This window comes from Hoplias malabaricus, chromosome X2 (genome assembly GCF_029633855.1).
Source record: "Hoplias malabaricus isolate fHopMal1 chromosome X2, fHopMal1.hap1, whole genome shotgun sequence".
Taxonomy (NCBI): Eukaryota; Metazoa; Chordata; class Actinopteri; order Characiformes; family Erythrinidae; genus Hoplias; species Hoplias malabaricus.
Genome location: NC_089819.1, coordinates 18,675,637 through 18,687,280, shown reverse-complemented (window position 1 = coordinate 18,687,280; position 11,644 = coordinate 18,675,637). Strand labels below are relative to the sequence as shown.

Genomic DNA, 11,644 nt, shown 5'->3' with positions numbered 1-11,644 from the left:
ATGAAGCTGCTTGCTGTGATTGCCCTACTTCAACTGGGGGTTCTCTGTGCCCTTTCTGTTGCGATACCTAAGAAAGCACCCAGCAACTTGAAAAAAATTGTGGAGAAAACTGCACAAGCTGCGAAACGTAAGTGTACTGATTTTATATACTTTTTTTGTACAAATTAGTTTTGTTCCTCACTCTAAATCTCGTTCACATATTAATTCAAAGTCCCATGAAAATCATACTTTTCCCCTGTATGCCAAAACCCTGATTTGCTGTCTTTTTTTAATACAGCATCTCTTCTAAACCCCCTTCTGGAGGGTAAAGTCCCAATTCTCTCCAATAATGCCCCAGCTGTTGGCCCCATAACACCTCCAGAGCTACAAGAGCCAGTGAGTTATTCGCACCTGTTTGGTGACAATGTCAATCTTAACTGGACCAAGTGGGAGGGATCCCTTCCCAATGGTGCTGCTGGGATCTACAATGGATACACCAAGCGCACAGACTACATCTGCAAGTACAACTGTGAAGCGGGTTTCTACACCCCTAGCAAAGGCCCATACTGCAACTACCCTTATGGTAACAGAGAGTACCATGCCCCTGAGTTTGAAGTCCTTGTCAATGTAGATAATTTTGAATTTGTGGAATGGCATGATGGCTCATATGGATCAGTGCCCGACCATGCTGTTAGAACCTGTGGAGGTGTTGGCATCTTTGTAGGCAAAAACAAATATGGACTTGGCAAGGTTGTCCCTCAGTTCGAAGCCTTTTTCCTGCCATGGGAGGGTGATGAGTACTGGTACAAGAAGTATCAAGTCCTGGCCATCAACCGAAATGCCTACAGCCAGCATATCTCCCACGTAGAGTATGGTATTGATGAAGTAGAACTGTTCCATTACCCACCGGAGACCATGAGGATCTCCACCGTCACAAATAACGACTGCCAATCTGTGACTAAGACAGTGACTATTTCTAAGACCACAGATGTGGAGACCACCTGGAACATCGGCCGCTCCACCATGCTTGGAATCACTGCGGGAATCACTGCCAAGATCCCTCTGATTGGCACTGCTGGAGTGGAGTTCACCGGAGAGAAGACCTTTCAGTTTAACCGAGGTACCACCCTAGTAGAATCACTCAGCCATGAGGTCTCAGTGCAGCTCACAGTTCCTCCCAACCACGTCTGCACTGCCCGCATGGAGGGCCGCAAGATCACTGCTGACATACCATTCAAGGCCAGACTCAGCCGGACGTACTCAAATGGAGAGACCCAGTGGACCTCCATCAACGGCATCTACGATGGAGTACAGATTGGAGAGGTCAGAGCAGTTGTGGACCGCTGTGAGCCAGTTCCAGATGCCAAGCCATGTCCATCAGCTGCATAGATTACACAAGAATAGCAAAGATTGCGTATAACTGCAATTGCATTAAAATTGAGAAAGATCTCCCAAATACACACCTGACCAAACTGACTTTGCTTAAAAACATTACGTCTGAGCAGTATGACATGTTGTCAAAGAATTATTTTGCTGCTACAATATAAATAATAAAGATTAAATACAATACAACAGTTTTTGTCATGTTTGAGAACACAAAGGGAAATATCTTTCAAATATTCTGCACAAATATATTAAACAAATAAGTAGAAATTACCAAGCAGTGTGTTTTGATGAGGAATGTCTCATTCTAGAAAAAAATAGTGGTGTTCATGTATGGTTATTAAGAGAATGGATCAAGAGTCTTGTCCATATTTAATAAACATCATCATCATCATCATCATCATTTTCTTCTCCGCTTCTCCATTTCAGGGTCGCGGTTATTTAATAAACATAATATAATATACTGTATTTTAACAGTTCTTTGTGTACTGAGTAAAATCATCTTCATTTAATCAGTAAAAGCAACATTATCACCTCTGAATGACTGTGATCAGGGTAATAAAGAATATCTTTATCAGCAGAGTCTTTGAGCTTGCATGAAAACCTAATCAGATCTCAAGTAGTCATTTCACCTCATCAGCAGTCAGTGATCTAAAGACTGAAATTCCAATATTATTATATTGAACTTAAAGGAGGCTGAAAGTTGTGGCCTCTTTACAAATGAAGATCTTTAAAAATGAAAGCTCATATCTTGAGTAACTGTTTTTACATCAAGACTAACTTTAGCTAGCAAATTTAGCAGCCTAGCCCAATGTTTAGCGTTTCTGCCTCAATACGTCAGCGACTCAGATAATATATAAAACAAAAATAATAAATAAATAAAAAATGAAAGCTCTGGACACTTCTGAAAAAAAAGTCTAAGCTTTTTTGAAAAACCACAAATGCAATGCTATGTTTTTAATGAACAATCAGGACAGTGAAGCAAAGCTTTATGCAAAGCTTCAATGTGAAACAAAATTAAAGAAATTGAATTTACTAAGTAATCTATTTGTTTCACTCTTGCTAATTTCTAAAATAAACGCTTAATATTTTGCACTGAAGCATCGAAGTGTGTGTGTGTGTGTGTGTGTGTGTGTGTGAGTGCAAAATATACAAATGGTAAATTTGTGGGAGAAAATAAACAAAACCTCCACTGAATATGCGAATTTCCATGCATTAATAAACAATTTGTTGATTTCCAAAAGACAAATGTACATATTAATTTCTTGGCGTATGTGAGCAAAAGAGCAATACAGATTTGATAATATATTTTACCAGCTCCTCAACCTGTATCTAAGTAAAATCATCTCAGCAAAATCAGTTTAACAAAAGTCCTTCAGTCGTGGCCTACATTATCATCAATGGCCTATCAGTTAACAAGAGCATGTCATCAGACTCAGGTCATAAATTCTGATAATTCAGCAAAGGACAATGATCTGTTGTCTGGAGACTGACCCTGACCGTATAGCAAACTGCACATTTATCACACATTCACTGGCCTTTTTTGCCTGATCATCCTTCACTGATAAAGAGGTTCCAATATTAACTGACTGTATAAAAACAACAGGCTTTAGATTGTGTGTATCTTGATGAAGGATGGTACTTTGCTCAGTGGGTATAAAGGCTATGTTCTGCCTACATTTTTATATATATATATATATATATATATATATATATATATATATATATATGTAGTTAAGTGACAACAACAATGTAAATATAAGTTCTATATTAGTTGAACAATGATGGAGGTAAAAGTCAAGTTTGTTGCAGTAAAAATAGTTTATTACCTTTTATATTATATTTTATTAACCTAATTCATTCACTTTAATCGAATTACATAAAATATCTTTCATATGAGTTTTTTCCCCCCATCCCACAGTGTCATATTAAACCCATTCTGTAGTCCCGGTTATATTAGTGTATTAGTATTTAATACAAACAATTAAAGCTTTTAATAAAAGTACACTGTACATGGATTGTTTTTTAAATTATTCTCAGATAAAACATTTTAATGCCCTATTACTGTTTATTCTCGGAATTATTAAGAAAAAAGTAATTGTAATTTTATTTAAATGCAACATTCTGAAACTCCTCCATTACCATGAGTCCAGATTGACTTTTACACAAACATTACACTGTGATCATTCAGTGTCTTTGGATTGCAGTGTGAATACTGTATTCTCAGTTGATGAGGTCACCAGCCCTGGTTTATTAGGGGCAATAATAAGAGCTTAAGAGCTCTTTGGCAGTTGTGCACATCAGCACTCGAAAAGGAGTCTAACAAGGTAAAAGACACGGCTATTTTAGTTTGCTGTTTTGTTTTTTGAGCAATGAATTATAATAAAAGATGTTATTCAAACATAGAATACCAAATATTTCACTAATATTAAATATTGACAATTATTTAGAATATTGCTATTGTGCATGCGTAGGGGAATTTATAACACAAATTTCACCTAGTAATATTTAAATGGGTGATTTTTACAGTGTACTATAGACTAGCATATTTATATTAAGCCATAGACTCATCCCAGTAAACAAGGAACGTCCCTGGACGTTCAAAATAGGTCTAAAAGTAGTCTGTCCGTCAAGGACATATTTTAAACGTCAATGGACGTCCAAAATCATTCTTAATAAGTTAGTTAAGTGGTGACCAATCGATAACGTCAGTGGACGTCCAAAATGCGTTTTATACAAGTATTTTATTTCGGGACCAATTAATAACGTCAATGGACGTCCACAATACGTCTAATAGTCGTCTTTTCAAAGTCTGTGTTTGGACGTCTTTTCAACTTTCATTTTCAACCTTAAGAGAACGTTGATTAGACGGCAGTCATTACGTCATTTCAACGATGAATCAACGGCTAAATGTTTATTGGGATTTAATTTACATTAAATGAATTGGGACTTGAAATACTTACTTTTAATATTCTGTCTCTCTACTTACAGAATTTGGACTTGTATTTGATACAGAGTTTTATTTCATTTAGAAAATGAAGTGGAATTAAATGGATTAAGAAAAGGCAAAGTGATTTAAAAATGAACAGCTTACGGACTTGTTTTTAATCGTTCAAATGGTATTTCTCCTTTCCCACCAGATGAGGGCGGCACTTTCCTTAGTGTTAGTGCTACTGCAGCTTTGTATATCACCACTGCTCTCAATCCCTACCCCCGTCTTCAGTTCAGCCGAGAGTAAGTTAAATTTACAACCGTGTTTGTAACCCTGAGTGTATTTGTAACCTAAATTTTACGGGTTTTTAATTTCTCCAGCAGCTAATAGTTTAACCACTGGCTGACTGGCAACTGCCAGGCAACAGTAATTAATGCATTAAATGTGTATCTTCATCCAGAGGTCCATCTAAACCCTGACCTGGAGGATGTAGTCCCTCCTCTTGATGCCTGGACTCCAGTGGAACACTCTGAAACCCCCCAAGAATTAGTCTCTGAAGAAGAATCTTCACCGTTCATGTTTGAGGACAACGTTAGCCTAAAGTGGGTTAGCTGGAATGGCTCACTCCCAAATGGGGCTGCAGGCATCTACAACGGTTACACAGGGCGTCTAGATTACATCTGTAAATTCAACTGTGAGGCTGGGTTCTACACCCCTAGCAAAGGTCCATACTGCAACTACCCTTATGCAGATGCTGAGTATCCTGCCCCTAAGTTTGAGGTCTTGGTCAATGAAGACAACTTCGAGTTCCTAGAGTGGAAAGCAGATTCCTATGGTTCTGTGCCCAAACATTCAGTCAAGACATGCTCCAAACTCGATATCTACGTTGGCAAGAACAAATATGGGTTAGGCAAGGTTGTTGCAAAGCATGAAGCCTTTTTCCTGCCTTGGGAGGGCAAGGAGTATTGGTACAAGAAATATGATGTACTGACCATTAACAGGGACACGTATAGCCAGCATATCTCCCATGTAGAGTATGCCATTGACCAGATTGAGCTGTTCCATCATCCTCCGGAGACCATCCAAATGGCCAAGGCTACCAATTATGAGTGTAACAGTGTTGAAAAGACAGTCCACTTGGAGAAGAGCAGCACAGTGGAGAAGTTCTGGAACATTGGTAGAGAAACTCGTAATGGAACCAACTCAATCATGACAGGGAAAATCCCTATCATCAACCCAGACAATGTGGACTTCACCAAGGAACAGACTGTGAGCTTTTCTGAGGGCACAAAGATGATCGAGACCATCAGCCACTCCATGTCTGTGCAGGTCCTGGTTCCTCCCAATCATTCCTGTACCGTTAGGATGGATGCCAAAAGAATGACTGCTGACATTCCTTTCACAGCCCGCCTGAGTCGGACATACATCAATGGAGACACCCACTGGACAACGGTCACTGGGACATATGACGGAGTGAAAATTGGAGAGATTAACGCTGTGGTGGAACGGTGTAAACCCATCCCTGATGCTGAACCCTGTGCTGCTGAAAGTGACTGAGACCATCTTGCCACTTTTGCCTCACTGTTAATGGTCTTCTCTTCTTTGTGAGGGCAGAATTATAATGATAATATATATTACCTGCAATAAACATTGAATTGCAATAAAATTTGACTTGAATCTTGATCTTAAAATTGTTCCATTATAAAACTAGCAAAAAAAGTAATATCAGTAAATCCTGCTCTTGCAGAAATAAAGGGGGAGGGAGAAAAATGGGGGTGTGGTTTCCTATCCTTCTCCAAATGTTACATAGTGCAGTTTCTGCAGTGCTGGTGTCATATCAAAATAGGCTCTCTTTTTCCTACTACAGGCCATGAATTTGAAGCTGTCTGAGAATAAATGCTAACATTTTTGCTTTTAAAATGAATTTTCTAAGGTAATGATGCTTGCGTTTGTGTGGCACTATGGCATAAGAGGTAATGTCACTGTTAAACAGCTCAAGGGTGCAGGGGTGTGGCTTCCAACCCCGCCTTGGAACACTGAGTGAATGCGTGAGTGTGTGGTGTCTTCTGGCACTTGGTCCAGGGTGTGTACCTGCTTGTACCCAATGATCCCAAATATTGGAGCACTGTTGTTTTTCATTCTAGAACTCACAGGCAAAAAGTAAAGTTCTCTTCAGAATCAGAGGTGCGGACCAAACTGGCTGGTACTGCTTAAACCCAAGATGGAACAAAGCTATTTACTTCTGCTAAGCAATTTCTCAAGTACAATAACAATGCCTTGCTAGCAATTTCATCACAACACAAAATTAGGAATTCCCAGCACAAACGTTTTTAATGTATTTTCAATTTAAAATAAAAATAATAAAAATTTGTAACATAATGAAATACAACAACAATGAATACATATTAACAGCACAATTCATAGCTAATTTGCCCTTAGTTACAAATTTGTATTCATAGATCACAGTGTGACAAAATATACCCTAAAACACACTGATAATTCCCTGCTACTATAATAAAGATGAGGATGTGATATGAGAGAGACAAATGACATTTTGGAGATGTTGGGGAAGATATTTTAGTCCTTTTTTGCCTGGGGTTTGCAACATTAGCTTTGTGGTTTCAGAAATACACAAACATGTATTTACTGAACCATTACAGTGAAAACACACACAAAAAATGTATGTTTAATTTCAACAATTATAATAATCATAGGGCGGCACGGTGGTGCAGCAGGTAGGTGTCGCAGTCACACAGCTCCAGGGGCCTGGAGGTTGTGGGTTCGATTCCCGCTCCAGGTGACTGTCTGTGAGGAGTTGGTGTGTTCTCCCCGTGTCCGCGTGGGTTTCCTCCGGGTGCTACGGTTTCCTCCCACAGTCAAAAAAACACACGTTGCAGGTGGATTGGCGACTCGAAAGTGTCCGTAGGTGTGAGTGTGTGAGTGAATGTGTCTGTGTTGCCCTGTGAAGGACTGGCGTCCCCTCCAGTGTGTATACCCGCAAAAAGCATTACTGAAAATAATGACAGTGCACTCCTGGCTCTAAGGTGTAAATGTGCCTCTATCATTCAGATGCTCAAACATTTCACCAGAATAAAAAGTTAATGGTATAAATATGTGAATTCTAATTTATTTTTTGAGGTGACAGGTGATGTGCTCAGTAAGACGGCCTATTTCAAATATGAGCCCGTATTTATAGTGGGAATCAACAAGTGCACACATCTCCTATCTAAACAGTCAATCTAACTCACAATCACACCATCTCAGCTGTATATGCAAACCTATGCAAACCAGCCACCGGCCTCCAACTGCCTGAAAACATAACTGTCTCTCCAAGAGTAAACACAGATTTCAACATGTCCAAACGTTCCTTGTCAAGCCAGGTAGGTGCTTTGTCTCCTGCAATAAACTGTATTATGTGTATTATTATTGTTGTGACTGTACTGGAGGGTTTGTACATGTTTCATCTAAACACTGGAATGTTTGAGATCTGCTCTGTAATGGTGTTCACACCTCAAGTGTTTATTTGGGCAATAGGGGGCTAAATATTGACTTTAGAGAATCAATGGTCTGTCTTTGTCCTGGTCACCATATTTCCTTTTTCCTTCTCTGAGTAAGCAGAGATAACCACAATCCCAGCTCAGTGAAGACTTCACCAGCTGGCAATACACACTCTTTTCAGAGACATGATTTATCCATATATATATCCATCCATCCATCCATTATCTGTAACCGCTTATCCAATTCAGGGTCACGGTGGGTCCAGAGCCTACCTGGAATCATTGGGAATACACCATGGAGGGGACGCCAGTCCTTCACAGGGCAACACACACACTCATACATTCACTCACACCTACGGTCACTTTTGAGTCGCCAATCAACCTACCAACATGTGTTTTTGGACTGTGGGAGGAAACCGGAGCACCCGGAGGAAACCCACGCGGACACTGGGAGAACACACCAACTCCTCACAGACAGTCACCCGGAGTGGGAATGAAACCCACAACCTCCAGGTCCCTGGAACTGTGTGACTGCGACACTACCTGCTGCGCCACAGTGCCACCTATATATATATATATATAAAATCAAAAAGGGGTGGCATGGTGGCACAACAGTTAGTGGCAACTCAGAAATTGTCCACAAGTGTGAGTGTGTGAGTGAATGTGTGAGTGTGTGTCACCCTGTGAAGGACTGGCGCCCCCTCCAGGAAGTGTTCCTGCCTTGCACCCAGTGATTCCGTGTGATAAGTGATTACAGACAGTAAATGAATTAAAATATCAAAAAGGATTTGTAGAGTTGTCCTACTTGACTGTCCGACCATAATGAATTTGTATATTTTTAAGAGCCCATATACATTTTTTTCTCTACAAAAATACTCAGTAAAATGCAGTCTGGTTAAAACAATCTTTATAATTTCACAGTGCCAAACTACTATACCATGTTACAGTGTGAATGTCTCGAAAATGTTAGAAGTATACTTCAATATAAAACAATTTTGCAACAGTCTTTCCTTCTCTCTCTCTCTCTCTCTCTCTCTCTCTCTCTCTCTCTTTCTCTCTCTCTCCCACTCTCTCTCTCTCCCACTCTCTCGCTCATCTGTGAGTGAAGGAATTGATCTGCTGATATAAGAAGCAGTCTAATGAGGATAAAGAGCATCTTAATAAAGAATCCTAATCCCTCTTCTAAGCCTTCATTACAGCTCCTGCTTCATTCACAACTCCTCCTTCATCATGAAGGCACACTCACTTCATCCCCCGCCATTGTTCTTGCACTTAAATATTTCTCACCAGGGTCCTGATATTTTTTGTCTTTGTCTCATGTCAGTTCAATTTGATCTGCTCATTAGGCTTTGAGATGAGTTGGGGTTTAGTTTGAAATGTATTTCTTTTGTCTACTGTATGGTCTTAGATGGTTCAAATGGAATATAAGACATATGTTTAATGACTCTCAGCCAACTGGGAGCAGCCCATGGTGGAAAAAGGATGTTCTGTGTGAAATAGTGAGAGGTTTATGTTTTGTCATAGAGTAAGAACAATGAGTTGTTCGTCCTTTCTTCCGAACGCTTGTGGAAGATCACTTTTACTCCTAAATGAAGAGGACATTCTGTGGAACATGAAAGACTAGGACATGGTTCTTACACTAAAAGTCCTTGTGAAAGTTAATGTTAGTACTTTGTCATGTCTCTAATAACAGAACATGGACACTTGTCTAATGCTTCTAAGTAATGGAAACTAGGAGTCCACCTTTGCCTTTGTAACAGCTTCAGCCCTCAAAAGAAGAAATGCTTTGAGGTTATTAATCACATTTCCAGGACTATTTTTACACAGTACCCAAGTTCAGTCTTGGATTGTCATGGTTCAAGTACTCCCAAACACATTCAACGATTCCCAAACACTAGATGGTATTTTTTTTTACTGTAAAACAAATGAATTCATTCATGGTCTGTAACCGTTTATCCAGTTCAGGGTCACAGTTGGTCTGGAGCCTATGCAGAATCCATCACTCAAAGAGACTCAAACCCACAACCTCCAGGTTCCTGGAGCTGTGTTACTGTGACACTACCTGCTACGCCGCTGCGCCACCCCAATACTGTAAAAACCAGCTTCAAAATCATTGTGAATGTATTTAGCAGGGAGAACAGAGCCTCTGTACTTTGTGCAGGATATAAAAACCAACACCACTTCCTCCTCAGGACTTCAGGAAAGTGCTGTAAAAATAATGCACTCTGTGAAACTGTAGGGGGAGCCCAGGAGTAAAAACACCAAATTTTACATAGTGTTCCTTTCTAAGACTTTTACTTTATTGTCTGAAAATATCAGAAGCTTATTTACTATTAATTTACTGTTCTAGCACCTGCCTGGATATATATATATATATATATATATATATATATTCTAACCATCCCAAGAATATTGGGATTCTACCAGTGATGTTATGTGTTGAAAATGCTAATATTTACCCCTCAGGCCAGAATTCAACGAGGTACACCTCTCTTTTATCTTCCAGGAGCGAGAGAGACACAGAGTAAGCCCCCCCCCCCCTACATACCCTGTCTTAATTATATGTGAGGAGCATTCAGAAGTGTACAGGAGGATTTTTCAGTTAGGGGTTCCCTAATGGGTTGAGAGTGCTTCCTCCTCCCTTGTTTCTTTTGTTTATTCTGATAGTACAGGGCAGATTTATATCAGCCTAAATCTACAACATCACCCCCTCATTTCACCTACACAGGCCTAATTAGCTTCACTGCACACCAATCATTTCATCATGCGCCTAGGGGGGAAGGCTTTTTCTTTTGTACACAGCCCAACATTAACACCCTTTATTTGATTTCATTAAAGTGCAGGCGTTGTGTTGTGGGTTGTGTTGTCTGTGTGGCTGTGTCGATATGTCAGATGCTGTATTTGCTGATTACCCTTGATGAAAAGATTTATGTAGAAATACACTCTCTTTCACTGATCATTTAACATGCTCAAAATATCTATAATAGAACTACAATATTCTTTTGAAATATCCTTGCATCTTTGACATAAATGAAACACAATACTGTACAAACAGTACAATGAATTCTTGTACAATTTTTATACATAGATACCCCTTTTCTGTAGTCAGTCGACCAGGGCCAGTCTCAGCAGGGCAAATGACTGAAGTTCTGCTGGACACTGGACCTCCAGGACAAGAGCCAAACCTGTCTGGAGAGTAAACCAACATAGCCCTAGTTGTAAGTAAGGCCTAGTTCAAAAAGGCAGCTTAAATAACTTTTTTAACTAATACAGTAGTGGTACCCTGTTACTCTATGGTGGTTACCTTACGGGTATATATACAGTGCCTTAAATTAGGGAGCTTAATTGTACCATATTCTATTAAAATTGAGTTGATTTCATATGCCCCATTTCACCTCCATATATGTTCATTTATTTTAAACAGTTCTATAATGAAAAATTACAAATATTTACTTCTTCTTAAGAAGGGAATGTAATGTAGCTTTAGCGAACACGACTAGACTTTAACACCACTGTTGTACCTTTAAAGGTACATTTACACTGTACAATTAGTGGCCAAATATGTACCTTACCATACCTTTTTTTCCTGAGAGTGTAAGATTGGAACGGGGCAGATATTTTTCAGTCTGAATGTCAGGAATTGTCATTAAAATGCCAGGCAGTATACTGGTTCATTCAATATACCAGTTAAAATTCATCCTATGGTCTGTTTTTCTTACATACTGTAATACTATTACATACAATTAAAAAAAAGAAACCACACAGAATGAAATTAATTATTTCAGTTTTTGGAATACTCTCAAAACATTATTTACTCATTTTCAGTCTCATTAAGGAAAGCATCCTGCTTGTT

General features: G+C 39.3%; 2 protein-coding genes across 2 annotated transcripts; both read left to right on the top strand.

The window, feature by feature from the left end:
* Positions 1-1,368, top strand: LOC136676276 (natterin-3-like). Its single transcript, XM_066653142.1, has 2 exons — positions 1-127; positions 278-1,368. Exons 1-2 carry the CDS (start codon positions 1-3, stop codon positions 1,366-1,368), a joined length of 1,218 nt encoding a protein of 405 aa, XP_066509239.1.
* Positions 1,369-4,497: 3,129 nt separating this feature from the next.
* On the top strand, positions 4,498-5,922 carry LOC136677345 (natterin-3-like). Its single transcript, XM_066654873.1, has 2 exons — positions 4,498-4,596; positions 4,755-5,922. Exons 1-2 carry the CDS (start codon positions 4,503-4,505, stop codon positions 5,849-5,851), a joined length of 1,191 nt encoding a protein of 396 aa, XP_066510970.1. The 5' UTR covers positions 4,498-4,502; the 3' UTR covers positions 5,852-5,922.
* The last annotated feature ends 5,722 nt before the right edge of the window (positions 5,923-11,644 follow it).